The sequence below is a fragment of the Oryctolagus cuniculus genome, chromosome X (assembly GCF_051225735.1).
Source record: "Oryctolagus cuniculus isolate XC-2025 breed Fujian yellow rabbit chromosome X, ASM5122573v1, whole genome shotgun sequence".
NCBI lineage: Eukaryota > Metazoa > Chordata > Mammalia > Lagomorpha > Leporidae > Oryctolagus > Oryctolagus cuniculus.
In genome coordinates, this window is record NC_142888.1 from 33,188,030 (window position 1) to 33,208,949 (window position 20,920).

The 20,920-nt window shown below is 47.3% G+C and overlaps 1 protein-coding gene across 1 annotated transcript; it reads left to right on the forward strand.

Moving 5' to 3' along the window:
- Positions 1 to 6,761: 6,761 nt before the first annotated feature.
- LOC103351797 (protein SSX1) lies at positions 6,762 to 16,763 on the forward strand. Its single transcript, XM_008272568.4, has 9 exons — positions 6,762 to 6,889; positions 9,301 to 9,367; positions 10,251 to 10,363; positions 10,700 to 10,814; positions 11,098 to 11,202; positions 13,282 to 13,331; positions 14,776 to 14,905; positions 15,597 to 15,701; positions 16,309 to 16,763. Exons 2-8 carry the CDS (start codon positions 9,355 to 9,357, stop codon positions 15,695 to 15,697), a joined length of 627 nt encoding a protein of 208 aa, XP_008270790.1. The 5' UTR covers positions 6,762 to 6,889; positions 9,301 to 9,354; the 3' UTR covers positions 15,698 to 15,701; positions 16,309 to 16,763.
- Positions 16,764 to 20,920: the final 4,157 nt, after the last annotated feature.

Below are 20,920 nucleotides of genomic sequence, written 5' to 3' on the forward strand. Positions count from 1 at the left end.
AGCAGAAGATGTTCCAAGTCCTTGGGCCCCTGCACCCACATGAGGGACCCGCAAGAAGCTCCAGGCTCCTGGCTTCGGATCAGCACAGCTCTGGCTGTTGCAGCTATTTGGGGAGTGAACTAGCAGATGGAAGAGCTTTCTCGCTCGCTCGCTCGCTCTCTGCCTCTGCCTTTGCCTCTCTGTAACTCTGCCTTTCAAATAAATGGATAAATCTTAAAAAAAAAAAAAAGAGGCAATTAGGTCATGAGGGTACTGGCCTCATGAATGGGTTAATACCATTACCATATGGGTTAGTTATCTCAGATTGGATTCCTGATAAAAAATAAAAAAGATGAGTTCTCGGCCCCTTCCACTCTCTTTCTTGCTTTTGCTCTCTCATGTGCTCTCTTCCCATGGGATGGCTTCTATCATATGGAGACACAGCAAGACGCCCTCACCAGATTCAGCCCCTCCACCTTGGACTTCCCAGCCTGCAGAGCTGTAAGCCAAATAAACTTTTATTGTTCATAATTTTCCCCATCTGTGTATTCTGTAATAGCAGCAGAAAATGGACTAAGATAGGGGTGTATGGCAGGCAGGCAGGGTAGAGACAACCTTGAAGCAACACGTGGAAGACACAATGAAGAATCCATCCATCATTGGAGTCACGTGTGCAGATTCACAAGGACTTAATCTAGGCCGCCTTGGGCTACTGTCAGATGAGCATGCTGGAGTGATATCTGTTCTAGCCTGGCAAGCAGCTAAGTTAACCTCTGACCCCACAGACACTCCTGTGGTGTGTCTAGAATCAGATAATGGGAACATTATGATCCAGAAACACAATGGCATCACGGTGGCAGTGCACAAAATGGCCTCTTGCCATCTCTCATCAGTTCTCCAGCAGTCTGTCATAGGGGCTTGATCCTACACAGTTACCTTCTGGAACTTATAAAGTTCCAGTCGTGAGGCCATTCATTCAATGTACAATGGGCACTATTCTATTTATTTAGAGTCAGTTGCTTTTTAAGGATCATGTTGTGTGTTATAGATTTTGTTATGCCCAATAAATCTGTTTGGAGGAAAGCTAGTATCTTTTCTGGTTTCTTTAAACTCTTATGAAATGTTCATTATTTAAGGGAAAAAAAAGAAGTGGACTAAGACTATCCTATACACCAGTGTGGCCAAGTCACAAGTTACAGTCATTGGCTCTAGGGTAATTGCTACAAGAGTAGGAAATAAAAACCATGGGAAGTTATTTTTCTAACTAAAAAACATGAATTAAAAATTTTATACAAATAAAATCTATTCAACTATGCAAAAAAAACCCTTTTAAGATATATATTTTAAGATATTTTGCAAAAGCCAGTGGCTCATAGGTATCAAAAGAGGAAAAACATAGTTCTGAAAATCTGCAGTCTGGGTAGAAGAGAGGACTAAACAGATGGGCCCTTTCCAGTTGAAAAGACTTGGTGTGAAGTGGAAAGATGATGCTGGGAGTTCCTCATCTTTCCCTCATGGCCTCTCTGGGGGCTGATGCCATGTAGCCAGAGGTGGTTTGTTGGGAATTGTTTCACTCAAGGCTGGAAGTGAATGATGCACAAGTGACTTCAGCAGCACCCCCTAATGTGTGACAGTGACAAGTGCTTAGAGACAGGTGTTTGCACCTCTAGATATTAGGATTTGGATAGTGGCTACACCTGTGGGGCTGCCAACACCTTAATCAAGAGATAAGGAAGGAGGCTGGCGTTGTGGTACAGAGGGTTTAGCTACCAGTGGTGACACCTGCATCCCATTACAGAGTACTGGTTTTAGTCCCAGCTGCTCCACTTCAATCCAGATTCCTGCTAATGTACCTGAGAAAACAGAGGAAGATGGCCCAGGTATTTGGGATCCTGCCACCCACGTGGTAGACGTAAATGGAGTTACAGGCTCCTGGCTTTGGCCTGGCGCAGTCCTGGCTGTTGCAGCCATTTGGGGAGTGAGCCAGTGGATGGAATTTCTCTTCTCTCTACCTTTCCCTCTTTCTGTTGCTCTGCCTTTCAAATGCATAAATAGATCCTTTTCTAAAATAAATAAATAATAAATCGTTTTTAATAAACAATAAATAAAAAATCCTTTTTAAAAGAATGAAAAAAGCAAGGCACAGACTAGCAGAAAAACTGTAAAACATATCTGTTAAACGATTTATATACAGAACACAAAAGAACTCAATTCAATAATGGGGCTAGCGCTATGGCATAGCAAGTAAAGCCACCACCTGTGATGCCAGCATCCCATATGGGCGCGGGTCCGAATCCCAGCTGCTCCACTTCCAATCCAGCTCCCTGCTAATGTGCCTGGGAAAGCGGTGAAAAATGGCCCAAGTGCTTGGGCCCCTACGCCCATGTAGGAGACCCAAATGGAATTACAGGCTCCTGGCTTCAGTCTGGCCCAGCCCCCGGGTCATTGCAGCCACCTGGGGAGTGAATCAGTGGATGGAAGTTTCTCTCTCTCTCTCTCTCTCCCTCTGTTGTGTCTCTGTGTAACTCTGCTTTTCAAATAAATAAAATAAATATTTTTAAAAAATTCTGTGTTGAACCTGGAAATATCAGAATGAGAAGCAGAATGAATACATGGTGTTGCTATTACCATGTTCCTGGTTTAATCCTAACAACAACCAATCTTTTTTTTTTTTTTTTTTTGACAGGCAGAGTTAGACAGTGAGAGAGAGAGAGACAGAGAGAAAGGTCTTCCTTTTCCGTTCGTTCACTCCCCAAATGGCCCCTACAGCCGGTGCGCTGTGGCCGGCGCCCTGCGCCAATCCGAAGGCAGGAGCCAGGTGCTTCCTCCTGGTCTCCCATGCGGGTGCAGGGCCCAAGCACTTGGGCCATCCTCCACTGCCTTCCCGGGCCACAGCAAAGAGCTGGACTGGAAGAGGAGCAACCAGGACAGAATCTGGCGCCCCGACTGGGACTGGCGCCCCGACTGGGACTGGAACCCCGGGGTGCCAGCGCCACAGGCGGAGGATTAGCCAAGTGAGCTGCGGCGCTGGCCAACAACTAATCTTATAGCACAATATACCTAGCTATATGCTAAAGTACATTATCCCTGTGAAAGAGGTATAGTCACAAGTTACATAACCCTGGGAGAGAGGTATAGCATTTTTTAATTGATTGATTTGAAAGGCAGAACATCAGAGAGGAAGAGATAGAGAGATCTTCCATCTACTGATTCACTCCCCAAATGAGTGAATCAGCCAGGGCTAGGCCAAGCCAAAGCCAAGAGCCAGGAGCTTCTTCCGGTCTCTCATGTGGGTGGCAAGGACCCAAGCACTTGAGCCATCTTCCACTGCCCCATCAGGTGTGTCAACAGGGATCTGGATCAGAAGCAGAGCATCTGGGACTCAAACAAGCACTCTGATGTGGGATGCTGGCTTCACAAGTGTCTCTCCTTCTCTGTGTTGTTTTGCCTTTCAAATGAATAAACTAAATATTTTAAAAAGCAAAGAACAGAAGATGGAAGAGAGAAAGCTGAGGGTGCTGGCTTCCAACGTTGGAGGAGCACTGCCAGAGATCAAGCAATGACACCAGCCCTTGGAGCCTAGAAAAGCAAAGGAGGGGCTGGCACTGTGGCATAGTGGGTTAAGCTCCCGTCTGTAGCACCAGCACCCAATATGGGCACCAGTTCTAGTCCTGGCTTCTTCACTTCTGATCCAGCTCCCTGCTGGCGTACCTGGGAAAACAGCAAAAGACAGCCCAAGTGCTTGGGCCCCTGCACTGACATGGGAGACCTGGATGAAGTTCCTGGCTCCTGGCTTTGGACCAGTCCAGCCATTGTAGCCATTTAGGGAGTGAACAAGTGAATGGAAGATCTCTCTCTCTCTCTCTCTCTCTCTCTCTCTCTCTGCCTCTCAAATAAAATAGATCATTTATTTTAAAAAATGAAGGAAAGGAGTATTTCTAGAACCTCTGATTTCAGTCCAGCAATACTGATTTCAAACTTCTCGCCTCCAGGACAGTGAGAGAATAAATTTTTATTATTTCATGGAAGAAGTTTTGTGGTAATTTATAGCAGCCAGAGGAAATTTTGGGTGACTGTAGGGAGTTATGTAAAGGTTAAAGGTATTTTATTGTTTGGGTTTTTTAAATGTTTTTCTGAAGATTTATTTATTTAGAAAGCAGGGGCAGAGAGGGAGAAGAGAGAGAGAGAAGAAAGAGAGGATCTTCCACCTGCTGGTTCACTCCCTAAATGGGTGCAAAAGTCAGGAATGGACCAGACTGAAGCCAGGAACCAGGAACTCCATCCAGGTCTCCCACATGAGTAGCAGGGACCCAAGTACTTGGGCCATCAACTACTTGTTTTCCCGGGCACATTAGCCTGGAGCTGAACCAGAAGTGGAGCAGCCAGGACTCAACCCAGCACTCTGATGCAGGACAAGGCATCGCAATTGGCAGCTTAACCTGCTCTGCCAGCCCCCTCAGAGACGCATTTTAAAGATAAAATGAGGTCAGGATGTGAAAGAAGAAGAAAGATAGCTCCTGTGATTGGAGAAAAGAAGGACTGCAGGACGCCCTTGGCGAGGAGCTCTCCCGTGGAGCTGCTGCGTCTTTCTTTTCCCCTGCACACAGCCCTCCCGTGGGTGGGGAAGGCATTGCAGGAAACACAACCAGGGACTTCAAAAACGCTATGAGCCCCAAAACCAGTCCTTTTCAATGACAGGACAGAAGCCCTGCTGAGAGGGGAAAGAACTGCGGGCAGCTTCCTGGGAAGAGGTCCTGAGTGTGGGTATCACCACATCTTGTTTCAATAAGATACCGACATGGAGCAGAAAGCTCACCTCCCTTTGCCTCTGCAATCAGGACGTGTCCGAAGCAGAGGCACGGAACACGTCAGCAACTTTCTCAAAGTGACACTACCAGGAAGTGATAGAGCCTGGGTTTCCAGTCTCACTGTAAAGGGCCATGCTCTTATCCAGCAGGTGTAGCTAGGACAATCCTCAGTGTCTGCAAAGGTGAGGAAGGGATTTGGCTCCAGATAGATTTGCAGCAAGGCAGTGGATTGAATTTGCATCTCGAGAATTCTGGATCCTGCTTATATCTCCATAATAAAGAGATTTAAACCAGCTCCAGAAGTATTGAAAAGACCTAGGCTCTGAGGGTTGCCACGACCTCCACCCCAATAACCTAGGGACCCTAGGAGGAGGCTACCTTCCTAAAGCAACCAATCCTCATGGATGCCTGCGCTGAGCTGAGCCCTCAACACTTCTCAAAAAACAAACCAACCAAACGTTGCTCCGATGCATGGTCCTAGCCCATCCCCCCCAACCCAATCGCGAGCATGTGCTGAAGCGCGCGTGCACACACACACTCGCATAAGATTGTCCCAGGGCAAGCTTGCCCCAATCCCAGAGCCATGGCCCTCACTCAAAATTACGGAGGCAGGTTTGTCTCCTGATCCCGCCTCCCACAACCAAATCTGCGGCATCAGAGCTCCAGGAGAGCTGAATTGTGCTCAGCCCCCCAAATGTCAGGGACGCAGACCTCTCCCCATCACGACCTAGATTTGCTGTCGGCCAAGTCCATCCCCACTTCCAGCCAAAAGAACCCCCTCAGATCCACGGGACCACCTGCCCCACCCTCGCCAGAAGAGCAGCAAATCCCACACACTGAGGACCTAGGTACCTCGGTAACCCCATAAAATCGTGGCTGTTTACTGCGCGAATGTCTCCCCCCATCCCGAACTCATCCCACGGCCCTCCCAGGGGAACCACTGCACTCTCGTCCCCTCTCCCCCGAACACGGAGACTCCGGACTTGAAGTCTCTGGATGCTTCGGGCCCCTGGAAACATCTCCTGCCGTCTCCCACAGGCCCGGCCTTTCCCAGCCCTACTTTCCAGGCGGGAGGAGCACGCTGGAGAGACCGACAAGACAGGGCGGCGAAATAACCGGTGCATGGACACGTACAGAGCGGCTCAGGAGCCCTTACTTTGTTATTTTAAGATGCATCCCTTCCTTGCTTCGTTCATGAAACCAATCAACAAACAGTTGAGGCAATATAGAAACATAATTGAAAGCACAGACTTGGGAGCCAGCGTTCTGGTGCAGCAAGTTAAGCTGCTGCCTGCAATGCAGGCATTCCATATCTGAGTGCTGGTTCAAGTCCTGGCTGCTCCACTTCCCAACTAGCTCCCTGCTAATGTGCCTGGGAAGGCGGCAGAACATGATCCAAGTGCTTGAGCCCCTGACACCTGCATCCTCCCCGCCCCAACTCTGCCGCCGCTGCCGCCTCTGCTGCTGCCAGCAGAACACAGGAGCCCTAATTTATACTTTTATACACTTGATCTTAGCCAAAAGGCTGAGAAGTGATCACAGATATTTTTAAAACACTGTTGCTATATTTTTAATATCAAGGCATGACACATATATCTGATGCTTGTACCGTCAATAAAAACACATATGAATATATACTGTTTACAATTTTTCTACATTTCTTTGTATGAAGTTTTTTCAATTTAAGTTACTATGGAGGTCCTAGAAAAGATCCCGGATGTAAGGAAGTTAGGAGCTGCGAGGATGGACTTAAGATGGCAACATGCCACATACACACCCTTTTAAGTGAAAAGGAAAATCAGAGCATGCGTGTTGACATGCGTTGAACCGGACCTACGCATCGCGCATTAGTTTTTTCTCATAGTGCACAACATCCGTTCAAGCGGGAAAATCAGAGGCTCCGCCCCTTTGAGAATTCTGGGCATTTGAAGCCTAGATTGTTACGTAATTTTTCTGTCTCTTTTCCCGCCCATTTTCCGGGCATCTGATTGGCGGGACTGAGTTCACGCACTGCCTGACTCGTTGATGGTAATACAACAGTCAAGAAACTTCATTGCGCCCCTAGTGGAACCGCAGTTGCCTGCCAGACCGCCAAAACGGAGGTAAGTTCAATTTGGGGGAAGCCTTCGGGCAGGTTAATAGGGGCAGGTAGAAAATCGGGGAACCTCTAGAGAGTACACAAGTGCTTCGGCCTTTCTTGTGTATTCCAAGATCTTTACAATCGTGATTTTAGCTTTGCATGCTGGTCCCATCGAGCAGAGAGAAAACTCTTAAGTCTGCGAAAACTCCTTACTTGCTGATTATAAAACTTCCCCCCCTCCTGAGGAACCCCCAAATAATATTTCTGTACTCACAAATAATACCAAATAGCCTCTGCCTGCCTATGGAACTACTTTACTATGTTTTGTGGGAGAAAGCTGTAATCCCGTTGGCCCCAGAAACCCCTAAGTGTCTTTTCCATAAGACACACTTCAGTTTGGGGGCGGGGGGTGGGAGAAGCTCCAGATTGTCGCGTGTTAAAACGACTCCCACCCATTCCTTCAGTCTGAGGTCTGAGTGACCATTACCCGGTGTTTGGTCTTGAGACTTCCGCCCTCTGCGCATTAATGGCTCCCAGATAGCCCAGTAATACTTCGAAATCCGCTCGTATTAGTGATCCCTGTTTCTCTTCAAAACAACGGAACCCCACACATAGCCCTCCGCCGGAAAATCGAAACCGATAGACTGAAAGCTCCCTGGGACTCACCTCCCCACTCCACGACGTCTTCAGGTCAGAAACACCGCTCCCGCACGAAACCCCACTCAGCGAACGGTGTGTCGGTTGCTATGGTCTGAATAGTACATGACCCGTACAAATACTCAGAGATCAGTGTTCCCCATAAACATGTACAATTGTTATTTAGAAGTTAAGATAAAACAAAAGGTTAACAAGTGATAAAAGGGGCCAGCTTTATCGGGGGGGGGGGGGGGGTTAAGTTGCTGTTGGAGTGCAGGCTGCTGCTACTTCTGATCCAGCTTCCTAGTAATGCGCCTTGTAAAGGAAAGCAGCCAACAATGGCCCAAGTACTTTTGCCTCTGCCCTCCACATGGAAGACCAGGATGGTGTTCCTGGCTTCTGGCTTCCGCAGGGGGTTGCAGCCATTTGGGGAATGAACCAGCAGATGCCAAGATTCTTTATGTCTCTCCCTTTCTATTTTGTGTAACTCTGCCTATCAAACAATAAAAAAATAAGTAAATATATTTAAAAATAAGGTCCTGCATTATGGAGTAGCAGGGCATGGGGTGGAGTCCCAGCTGCTCTACTTCTTCTACAGTTCCCTGCTAACATGCCTGGGAAAGCAGCAGAGGATGGCCCAAGTCTGCACCCTTATGGAAGACCTGAATAGAGCTCCTGGCTCTAGGCTTCCACCTAGCCTATCCCTGGCTGTTGGCAGCCATTTGGGGAGTGAACCTGCAGACGAAAGATTCTCTCTTTCTCTGGCTCTCCTTCTTGCTGTAACTCTGCCTTTCAAATAAATAAATATTTTTGTAAAAAAGTTGTAAAAGGGGAAAAAACTAATTTCATGGAATGAAACATTTTTGTTTTTTAATTGTAAAAATTCATTGTGATTCTTCCTGGTGTTTTTTTTTCCTTTTCCCTTTAGAAAAATAATCTTAACCTCCCCCCCCCCCCAAAACCAAAAAGCTAATTACACATTCACTTCACTGCTTCCCCAACAAGGGTCTTTTCTTTTCCAGACTTTTTTTTTCTTTTTAATTAACACATAATTCTACATAGTTATGGGGTACAGTGTGATAACTCAAGACATGTATACAGTGTGTGTAATGAACAAATTGGATAATTAGCATTTGCATATGATTAAATATTGATCATTTCTTTGTGTTGGGAAGCTTTGAACTCCTTTTTTTTAGTTCTTTGTAAAATATGTACTGGGGCCGGTGCTGTGGCGCAGCAGGTTAAAGCCTTGGCCAGAAGCACCAGCATCCCATATGGGTGCTGGTTCGAATCTTGGTGATTCAGCTTTCTGCTGTGGCCTGGGAAAGCAGTAGAAGATGGCCCAGGTCCTTAGGCCCCTGCACCTGCGTGGGAGATGCAGAGGAAGCTCCTCACTCCTGGCTTCAGATATGTGCAGCTCCAACCGTTGTGACCATCTGGAGAGTGAACCAGCAGACAGAAGACCTCTCTACCTCTCTCTTAACTCTGTCATTCAAATAAATAAAATAATTTAAAAAGTACTAAATCGTTGTAAAATGTGTTACCCTGAGCTGCAGAACAGAACTCATTCCTCCTATCTAAATGTATTCCACACCTGTTACCCAACCTCCCTCTAGCCCTTCCTCCTCCATCCTTCTAATCCCTACTTCCCCTATACTTCTAGCCTCTAATAACCACTGTCCTACACTCTACTTCTAGGAAATCAATTTCTTTAGCTTCCACATATGAATATAATCATGTAGAATTTGTCTTTTGTGCCTCATTTACCTAACAAATGTCTCTCCATTTTTCCTTCAGACTAAAACGGATACCAGAGAAAGTACGGAAGTACTTCAAGAACTTCTTGAAAGAATGAAAATAAATGGTGAGTTTATTTTGGTGCAAAAAATATTTTGAATTCTATTTGGTATTTAGTTACAAATATTGCTTCACTGAATCATACCATGTAAATGGTGATACACTTTTCTCTCCCACGTTAAAAAAAAATGAAGAATGGGGAATATTTATGCAATTTTTGTTTCATGCATGCATTTCAAAAATTTTTTGCACTGGGGCCCGTGCTGTGGCATAAGGGGGTAAAGCTGCCACCTGCAGAGCCAGCATCCCATATGGGCGCCAGTTCAAGTCCTGGCTGCTCCACTTCTGATCCAGCTCCCTGCTACTGCACCTGAGAAAGCAGAGAAAGATTGCTCAAGTCTTTGGGCTCCTGCACCCACATAGGAGACCTGGAAGAAGCTCCTGAATCCTGGCTCCTGGCTTCAGTCTGGCCCAGCTTTGGAACCAGCAGATGGAGGATCCCTCTCCCTCTCCCTCTCCCTCTCCCTCTCCCTCTCCCTCTCCCTCTCCCTCTCCCTCTCCCTCTCCCTCTCCCTCTCCCTCTCCCTCTCCCTCTCCCTAATTCTGCCTTTCAAATAAATAAAATAAGTCATTTGAAAACATTTTTTCCATCAACACTAACTCCACAAACTTTTTGAAGTTTGCCCCCACTAACAGTAGCTAACCCTTCTGAAAAACTCCAGGCTGGCTGCTTTGCTCATGTCCACGGCAAACCTGTCATCTAATTAATACTTTCCTCAGAGACCCCCATTCCTCATTCTCATCTGGCTCCTTCACTGCCCTCTGTCCTTACCCAGGGACAGATAAGCCCAGTAGGAAGAAAAGTAGAACCTACATGGCACTGGCTGGCTGAGAGTGGCCATCCCCCGGTGCTTTCTTCCTCCTCTGTACTTTTGGTCTTGTGCCTGCAGATACTGAGACTACATCTCTTCAAGATGAAACTGTTCCGGGTTCCATGAGCACAAACGGATCCCTTCCCATGAGCCACAGTGCTGATTCTCAGAAATCAGAGAAGACATGCAAGGTGAGATGACCTGGAGGGGGCAGAGGAGTGAGCCAAGGGAGAGTATAGGTGACTATATTTCTGAGGATAGAGGCACCAGGGACAAGAGTGAGGTTCAGGGCTTTGGGGGTTTCTCACTCACACTCTGCCCTCATCCCACAAGCTTGGAAAAACAGGTCTTTGACCTTGTACTACACTTGATGACTCCCAGTCTGGTCAGGAAGGTGGGAGGGGAAGCAAGCTAGCCGCAATAAGCACCTACTGTGTGTCAAGGGAGAAGCCAGGAAATGCCACCCCTGTTGACTCGGTTTGCCATAACACTGAGTCCGCCGACATTTCTTTTTCCTTCTCTTCTAGGCCTTCAAAGATATATCCCAGTACTTTTCTAAGAAGGAATGGGAAAAGTTGGAATACTCTGAGAAGATAACTTATGTCTACATGAAGAGAAACTATACCACCATGACTAAACTAGGTATCAGGAAGGGCTGGGCACACACAACACCTGTCTCCTCTTCAGCTGCAGCAGGTGCCTCCCACTTTCCTTTGGTGCAGGAAGAACTCCCAAGGCAGCCTCTAGGCACCCTTCTCTTTTCTGTCCTGTACAGGGCTAAGGGCAAGGAGCAGCATCAGTGGAGCGTGCACCTGCCCTTTTCTCTCCCGTCAGCCTCTCTATGAACTCTGCTGTCTGCACATGGCAGCGCCCTCCCCTGCCTTCTTTTTGTCCCTTTAGCAACAGGTGTTTTGCTTCTTTCTAGGTTTCAAAACTGTCGTCCCAGCTTTCATGTGTTCTGGTAGAAATGCTGAAAAATCCCAGGAAGATGATCCTGATGCAGGTCAGGGCGTCAGCACTGCAGGTCGTGGTGAGTGGATGGGAATTGGGCCTGATTGCTTTTCCTCCAGTCACCTGGGAAGTTGCTGCTCCACACGCATCATGGCTAAGTGAAAACAGGCTGATGCCCAAGGTTGGGTACAGTAGCCATTTACATAAAATTCTTCTTATTTTTTATTTTTTAAAGTTTTATTTATTTATTTGAAAGGTAGAGTTACAGAGAGAGAGAGAGAGAGAGAGAGAGATCTTCCATCAGTTGGTTTACTCCCCAAATGGCTGCAAAGGCCAGGGCTGAACAAGGCCAAAGCTAGGAACTCCATCTAAGCCTCTAACATGGGTGCCAGGGCCCAAGCACTTGGGGCATCCTCCATTGCCTTCCCACACGCATTAGCAGGGAGCTGGATTGGAAGTGGAGCAGCCAGGACTCGAATCAGTGCCCATATGGGATACAGGCCCTGCAGGCGGAGGCTAAACCTTCTACACCACAGCACCGGCCCTCACATAAAATTCTCAAAGATGCAAAACAAGAATATGCATTCCTATGGAAAATAAGTAGATGGTTAATGCACCCAAATCTGAATTGGAATAAAACCCATCAAATTCAGGGGAGTGGCTATAAGTGGAGAAAAGGGAGTATGAGAATTGGAGCCAGCTGCACAGGCAGTTTAAGCCATGATTGTTGGCAGTATTTTATATACTTTTTATGTTTATTTAATTTTTATTTATCTAAAAGGCAGAGAGAGAGAGAGAAAGATCTTCCATTTGCCAATTCTTTCTCCCAAATGCCTGCAATAGCTGAAGCTGAGCCAGGCCCAAGCCAGGAGCCTGGAACTTCATCCGGGTCTCCCACATGGGTGGCAGGGACACAAGTACTTGAGGCATCACCTGTTGCCTCCCATGATGTGCACTAGCAGGAAGCTATATCAGAAGCAGAGATAGAACTGGATTTCAGGTGCCTTGATACGGGATTAGGGTGTCCCAAGTGGCAGGTTAACCTGCTGTGCCACAACTCCTGCCCTGTTTTAGAGCTGAAGTAGTTATGGGAGAGTGTTGAGATCCAACTGGACTCAATATTACTCCTCATGGCGTCCTGTGTGTTTGAAATATTTATTCTTTAAAGAATTGTTTGTCTTACTGAACACAGTGAATGAATCAAAGTGTAAAGCCACCAAAAATTTCCAGTTTCACAACAGCACATAGGTATGGGATAAATAGACAGTGATGAACACATTATGTTATGAAAATTCCAATTTTGTCTTACTATCAATCAAACTTGAGCCTGTGTGTTGAACTTGGAAGAGTTTGAAAGATCAGTACCTCCTACACACATACATTGAGCTTTCCCACGTGTCAGAGAACAGAGAAAACAGAGGGTTAAAAAAAGAGGGACAGACAGACTCTGGGGCAGAGAGCTTTGTGCTTTTGAGTAATGTGTGTAATCAACATAAAGGGGGCAAAATGTGCGTTCGCTCTTCTGCTCTGACAGCACACTTGTGGGAAGATAGGGTCAGAATGTGCAAACCTCTCCCCCATAGACCTGTGACTCTCTAGGTAAGCAAACCAGACTGTGCACACCCCCACAGTCAGTGGGAGAGCTCAGAAAGTCCAGTGCTTGAGTATCTGCCAAGTTTGTTGATATTAAAGGAGTCTCTTTATACTAGAAACATTTCAGAACCACTGAACTAAATTGGCCATGCTTCATCACGCATTCAGCAGGTTAACTGAAGTATAATGGACATTGTAAGACTCATGTTAAGTGTACGGTGATTTCTGGTTCTCACATATCTTTAAGTAGATACAGTTCAGATTCTCAGGCAATCAATTTGATTTGAGGAGCAAAAGAGAGATATGTAACAGAATAGAATAAGGCAGCGATGAAGTTTAAACCCCATTTTATAACCCACCACAAAGGAAATTCCAAATTGATGTCGCAAATAAATGCATAAGCCATAACTACAGATCATTCAGAATCCAGTCTCAGATAAGTCTTTGACAATGAAAGAGTGGACAAATAACCCTCTGCCTCAGAATCCTCTGATACCACAGGTGTCTCTTGAATTTGGAAATCTTTACCAACAAAGAAAAATTCTGATTGCTTGCCTAATTTCAGATGCTCCTGTGCCGGAGTCTTCTGGCATGCATCAGAGAAAACACCTGAAGGTGAGTATCTGCCCAATCTAAAGAACCAGAGAACTTTTGCCCCCCCCAACACACACACACACACACACACACACACACACACACACTGTGGATATGAATATGGATTGCTCAGAGTGGGAGAACATCCACTCCCCTTCCTGATGGCTTCATCCCAGTGCACGATGCGGCACCAATGGCTTAACAACACCTAATAACAACTGTGATAGCTAATACTTTTGTTTTCATTGTTTTTGTTTGCCAGGTTTTAAGCCGTTCCCACAGATAAATCTACTTAACCCTTAAGAAAATCTCTCTGACATTGTTTCTATTATTATCTTCAAACAAGAGCAGTGTGATTATACGTTAAATAACAGTAAAGATGAGAACATCGCGGTGTTAACTAATTTTACCTGATCTGCGGTGGCAGTGGTAGTCTGATCCAGAGCCACAAAGCATCTCCAGGCTCTTTTACCATTTCATGTATGAAATTCAAGCAATTCCCCCGACAGAGGCTGCTGATGCTTCCATTTAAACACCCATGCTCACACCAGGACGTACCTGCTGGCCTCTGCTCTATCCCAGGGCCACTTGGACGGCAGAGGAATTGATTTGCTTGTTGTCCCTCTCTCCTGCGAGTTCCTTGAGGGCCTTGTACCTCTGAAGCCTGAGTCCCAGCCCAGAGGAGCCCTCAAAGGCACCCGAATGTGTATTGAATGACTGTGATTCCACAATTGCAGATTCAACTCTAGCGCACAGGGTAAAGGGATCTGCCAGTTGGATTGACAATGTGGAGATGGATGGAGAGCAAATTCTAAGAAGGCTTGTGAAAAGAAGTATTAATGTTGATTATTACCACATTCAAAATGTTTGTGAGCTCAGAAAGCAATTTCTCTTAGTTTGTTTTACATGCAGTGTTCACATTCTTGGTCCCACCTTGCCCAATTTCACATTGTCTTCTTGCCAAGGTAGGGCAGTATGCCACATGTGGCACTGTTATCTTTGTTGTCTGGATTAATTTGTCAACCATTTCTTTCCTCTCCCTGACACCATCCTTTTTCCAGCAATGCTCCGTCCCGCTGTACATTTTTGCATTTATACATGATCCCTGATAATTTTATAGAAGCCTTTCCTTTTATAGACCTTGTAGATTCTTTGAATGCTTTATCTTGTCAAATCTTCCGTGTCCCATACTCCCAATTACACAGAGACTCTCGCTGTTTGTGAGAATGCCTGAATAGACTGTGATGACAAGCACTGTAGTCTTGGGAACACCATTCATTTAGGCCATTACTTTTCATTCGAACCTCCCAGAGTCCTCATGATTTAAGTATGAAGAATGTAATGATATCCCAGTTATTGAGAACACTAATTAAAATAATGCATATAAGGACACTTTATAATAAAGCTCTAAAGCACTGGAGAAACACCATTGACACTGTTTATGTGTGACCTTCATACTTAAAAGGTGACCAAGAAGCCAGCAAAGAGAAGGAATAATTCACGTGGAATGCCAAGAACATCTTACTCGGGACAGGCTAAGAAGAAGCGAAATCTGGAACACCTAAGTACCTCTGGGGAGCATGATGTGGTGTCAGGTAAGAGAAAACCACTTAGGAACAAGCCCTGTGGTCTTCCTGGCTGTATTTGTGTGTGGTCTAGGTGTATGGCATGGACCCAGGACAGCCCTGGCTCCAACCTGGGCTGAGGCGCTTGCCCAGCACCTGCTGAGGCGTTAGACTATGACTTCTGAAATCACAGACTTGAGTTGCCATCCATATAAAGTCCATGCGACTTTGGACAAGTCTTCCAAACTCTGAGTTTCAGATTCCTCATCTACAAAATAGAAATGAAGACTTCACGGTTCATAAATTGTGTGGAGGTGTTGAATTAAATCTGGAAGGCTTCATGACATGAAAGGTTCTCAGATCATTCTATCTGTGATGAGCTGGGGACACAGCTGACTCTGGGTTGTCTTCGCAGCCCTTAGCTCAATGCTGGGCACACACTCTGCCTTTAACAGATAGAGGCTGCATGAAAGAAGATGGAATGTTCTGGTAACTGAAGAGGTTGAGAGTCTAAAACCTGGCATAGAGTCAAAAGCTAAAACTTGACCTGACACTTGGTTTGTGTCGGTGCAGGTCTTGACAGCTCAGCCTGTCTGAGGTGGATGTGAACAACAGCAGAGGCTGTGGAAGGCCAATGCACACTTGGGAGGGAAAAGGCATCTCCTTTTCTTGCAAAACAGGGCCCACCCACCCTTCATGTACCAACTCTTCTCCATTGTAGAACCCAGAAAGAAGGAGATTAACGTCTGGAGCCACCGCCTGCGGGAGAGAAAGTACGTGGTGGCCTATGAAGAGATTAGCGACCCGGAGGAAGAGGACTAATTGTGTAAGTGACCCTTTGGCCCACCCCGCACCCCCCTGCACAGTGCTGTTCTGCAATGCTACTAGGATCCTCTCTTGTCACTTGCTCCCCAAATCCTTCCCTTTGCCTCATCCCTTGGTGGAGTGTGGGGATGGGGGGAGCACTGAAGCGCCACAAGGTTTCCCTATGCTCTGTTATGAGGGGTTTTCAAAAAGTTCATGGAGAACTGTACATTATGGAAAAAACTGTGCATAGATTTCAAAAAAACAAGTGTGTGCACCAAAATAAACCTGACCTTTTAATTCCATTTTCCATGAAAGTTTTTGCAATCCCTTCATATATCCAGGGACCTCCCCCACCCAGGATGCTGTGGGCTCCCAAACCCCATGCCAGCTCCTAATGTACAGACTACACCTTCCAGTAGCCCAGCAGTTCCTAAGCCAGGTGAGGAAGTCACTGTGGCCAAAGCAGAAGGTTCACTTGGAGGAGCAGTGGGAGATGCGCATTGGTCCTGAGGCTGGGCAGGGTCAGAGCACGGGGCCTCTCTGCAGGTCTGGGGCAGAGCTGGGGCTCAAGTGAGCAGGCACTGGGAGCTCAATGCCACCTGTTTTCCTTTCTGTCCTTGCCTCAGCCTCTGGGAAGTGCCTTGCCCATGATGATAAGCAGAACCTGGTGGCATTTGAAGAACAACGGGCATGGCTATGAATCCCTGGCCATCAGCAACTGAAGTTAAGATCTGCTAATAGTGAAAATTTAAGCATCGGTGTACTGAATGCACTCTTTTAGTGTTTTTCTATGTGGCAAGCACTATGTTAGATATAAATGTAGCATTATCTCTGTTAGAATAGCACTATCCTTGCTTCCCAGTTGTGACTACTGAGGGCAATTCTAAGTATTCAGTTCCAGACATTTTTCTGTGCATTTGCATAGGCACACATCGGGTACCAATGGCGAACATCTCTCACCTGATTTTTCCCACTATTATTCGTGTCCTGGACCAGTCCCTCCAATTGCTGTTTGCACATGATCTATACCGCAAACTCACATCATCACTTACTCTGTACTTGTTACTGGGAATAAATGTTTGTAAGCATTCTCCTGTTGTTTGCTCCCGTCATTCTCAGGCACACAGCTCTGTGCACTCATGGGAGTGCTTCTTTAGGACAGATTTTTAGAAGTGGAATCTTGGCATCAAAGGAGTCATTCACTTAATAGACACCTAGTGAGTACAGAGCCTGTGCCAAGTGCTGTCGTAGGTGCTCTGTGAAAGATCTTCAAGTTCAGCAACTGAGATGGTCCATTTCCATCTGGGAGTGTGTGAGAGGGGGCCGAGATGAAACTGCTAACTGGGGCAGGGGTGGGAAATGTCTGGCTTGTGTGCTGTGTAAAGCCTGCAAAATCATCTTGTCTGTCCCTACCAACTGGAAATTCAGTATATCTTTAGCAGGCTAATTTTTAAGTTGATAATTTCCTATGGCCCACAAATGATACGAAGATCCAAATGGCCCTTGGCAGATAAAAGGTTGCCCACCTGTGAACTAGGGTAAAGTGGAAGAATCAGAGAGGAGCTGCCCACTGTGGTCAACTGGGTAGACAGTGACAAAAGAGCCCACTTGGTGCAAGTGAGCAACAGTGGAAAAACCCACTGAGGGGCTGCCGGCTATGGCCCCCAGCCTGCAGTGCCAGCATCCCATAGGGGCGCCAGTTTGAGTCCCAGCTGCCCCACTTCCGATCCAGCTCTCTGCTGTGGCCTGGTAAGGCAGTGGAAGATGTTGAGCCTTTGGCACCCACGTGAGAGGCCCAGAAGAAGCTCCTGACTCCTGGCTTCAGATTGGCCCAGCTCTGGCCATTGCGGCCATCTGGGAAGTGAGCCAGCGGATGGAAAACCTCTCTCTTTGCCTCTCTGTAATTCTACCTTTCAAATAAACAAATCTTTAGGGAAAAAAAAAAAAACACTGGACAGAGGCATGACACCGCCCATCAAGTGTCTCACAACCAAGGGCTTGGGTGCTGGGGTGGGGATGAAGCCTTGAGAATAGGAGAGTCCTCTCCCGGATATACCATTGCAGGGTGCAGAGGAACAGTCAGCTCTGGGGAAGCGAGGGGAGTCTGTTTTGAAATAAACTTTGTGTGTGGTGGGGGGGACATAAAGGCCACCAACAATGTGAAACACGAGCCCCGGATCACCCGCAGCCCATCACCTTAGCCTCCGGGTTCCCACCCAGCCTTGGAAGATGGGCACTATCATTGTTACTAAAGTCACATTATAGATAAGACGAGATCGGGTGCGTTCAGGGTGGTATGGCCGTAGACACATTATAGATAAGAGACAGAGTCCATGGGGCAGGCATTTAGCCTAGTGGTGAAGATGCCAGTTAAAGGGACTGGTATTGTGGCACAGCAAATTAAGCTGCCCCTTGTGATGAGCCCATAGCAGAGCACCAGTTCAAGTCTCAGTTGCTCTGCTTCTGATCCAGCTCCCTGCTAATGCACCTGGGAAAGCAGCAGAAGATGGCCCAAGTGCTTGGGTCCCTGCACCCACGTGGGAGACCCGGATAGAGTTCCAGGCTCCCAGCTTCAGCCTGGCCCAGCCCTGGACATGACAGCCATTTGGAGAAGAATCTAAAAGATACAAGGTATTCTCTCGCTCTCTCTCTCTCCCTCCCTTTCTCACTGTCTCCTCCTCTCTGCCTTTCAATAAATGAAATAAATCTTCAAAAAATGATACCAGTTGAGATACCCACATCCATCATCAGAGTCCCTGGATTCTACAGCTCCTGATTCCAACTTTCTGCTAACACAGACCATAGCACACAGCACTGATTGCTCAGGTGATTGGGTTCTTACCATCCACAACAAAAACCTGATTGAGTTCTCAGCTCCTGGCTTCGGCACCTCCCTTCCACCCCACCCCCCACCAATGTGCACATTTGAGAAGTGAACCAACAGTTGAAAGCATGTTTTCTCTCTCTCTCCCTCTTGCAGCCTCTGGTTCACTCCCCAGATGCCTACAATGGCTGGGGCTGGGCCAGGCCAAAGCCAGGAACTCAATCCAGGTCTCCCAGATAGGTAGTAGGAACTCAATTTGAGCCATCACTAGTGCCTCCCAGGGTCTATGAGCAGGAATGCTGGAACTGGGAACCAGAACCAGGCATGAAACCCAGGTACTCTAATATGGCACGTGGGTGTCTCAACCAGCATTTCAACACCTAGGCCAAACACTCACCCCTAGATCATTTTTTAAAATGAAAGAGATGTGAGCCAGCATTGTGGGGCAGCAGGTTAATTAAGCCAGTGTCACAGGTGGCTGAGTCATTCCTTAAATGGTTCCCATATCAGACCAGTTCCAATCCCAGCTGCTCTGCTTCTGATCCAGCTCCCTGTGAATGTACCTGGGAAAGTAGCAGAAGATGGCTCGAGTACTTGGGTCCCTGCCACCCACGTGGGAAACCAGGATGGAGTTCTGGGCTCCTGGCTTCAGCCTGGCCCAGCTCCTGCCATTGCAGTCTTATGGGGAGTGAACCAAAAGATGGGAGATTTATCTCTGTGTGTGTGTGTCTGTCTGTCTCTCTGTTACTTTTTCTTTTGACAGGCAGAGTAAGAGAGTGAGAGAGAAACAGAGAGAAAGGTCTTCCTTCCATTGGTTCATCCTCCCAGATGGCTGCTACGGCCGGCGCGCTGCGCTGATTTGAAGCCAGGAACCAGGTGCTTCCTCCTGGTCTGCCATGTGGGTGCAGGGCCCAAGCACTTGGGCCATCCTCCACTGCACTCCTGGGCCACAGCAGAGAGCTGGCCTGGAAGAGGAGCAACCGGGACTAGAACCGGCGCCCCAACAGGACTAGATCCTGTGGTGCCAGCGCCGCAGATGGAGGATTAGCCTAGTGAGCCACAGCGCCAGCCTCTCTGTTACTTTTTCAAATAAATAAATAAATAAATCTTGAATTTAAAAAAAGAGAGACAGAGCCCCAGACAGATGATGGGCATCGGGCCAGAGCTCCTGGCTGGTATGTGTGGGCGGGGCGGGTCTGGAACTAATTGTGATTTCAAAGACATTCTGGAGGACAGGTGTGTGTAATGAGGGGAGGGAGGATTGAATGAGCCCTGCATTCTGTTCCCAACCTCAGGGCAGAATGCATGAGGTCCTTTTCCTGAGACAAGGAGTCCCCATCAAGGGGGGAGGGGCAGGGAGGGAGAAGCAGGAATCCTGGAGGCAGGGAGGGCAGGAGAAGGCAAAGACCAGCAGAGTGGGCAGGAGAGGGACAGGCAGAGAAGCAAGGCAGAGCCAGGGCCAAGCGTGAGTTGTCACAGCTCCTGAGGCTGGTGGAGTAGACAAGGGTTTTCTGCCCCTGTTCCTTCTATTTCTCTTCCTTCTCCTCCTCCTCTTCCTTGTCCTCTCATGTGAAAGATCCAAATTCTGAGATGCAGGGAGTCTCTGGCTTGACCTGTCCCAGAACCAGCCCTCTCCCACCAAGCCCACTGTGGGACCCAGTGTGAATGAGTGTGCTCTTCTGATAAGGGTCCAAACTGTGTGGGTTTTTTTTTATTTATTTATTGGAAAAGTAAAGTGAAAGAGAGGGAGAAACACACACAAAAAGAGAGAGAATCTTCCATCAGCTGTTTCACGCCCCAAATGCCCACAGTTGCCAGGGCTGAGCCAGGCCAAAGCCAGGAGCCTGGAATTCCATCCAGGTCTCTCGTCTGGGTACAGGGGCCCAATCGCTTAGGCCATCTTCCACTATTTTCCCAGGCACATTAGCAGGGAACCGGATGGGAAGTGGAACAGTCGGGACACAAACCCGTGCTCATATGCGATGCCAACATTGCAGGAGGCTGTTTATTTAACCCACTGCGCCACAGCGCCAGCCCCCAAAGTGGCTTTTTTTTCTGAGTTTGCAGTCTTAGTTTTGTTTTTCTTTCAATAATTTTTAAAGATTCATTTATTTATTTGAAAGGCAGAGTTACTTAGGGAGAGACAAGAGAGAGAGAGAGGTCTTCCATCCACTGGTTCACTTCCCAAATGGCCACAACAGCCTGGGCTAGGCCAGACCGAAGCCAGGAGCTTCCTCTAGGTCTCCCATGCGGGTGCAGGGGCCCAAGGACGTGGGCCATCTTCCACTACTTTCCCAGGTGCATTAGCAGGGAGCTAGACTGGAAGTGGAGTAATTGGAACTCTAACTGGCACCCATATGGGATGCCAGTGCTGCAGGTGACAGCTTAACCCACTATGCCAGTGCCATCTCCTC

What these genes read in the sequence shown, in the direction of transcription:
- LOC103351797 (XM_008272568.4), top strand. An exon ending in AATCAGAGAAGACATGCAAG is followed by an intron (nt 10,364 to 10,699) that starts GTGAGATGACCT and finishes CTTCTCTTCTAG; the next exon opens with GCCTTCAAAGATATATCCCA. An exon ending in GGAGCATGATGTGGTGTCAG is followed by an intron (nt 14,906 to 15,596) that starts GTAAGAGAAAAC and finishes TCTCCATTGTAG; the next exon opens with AACCCAGAAAGAAGGAGATT.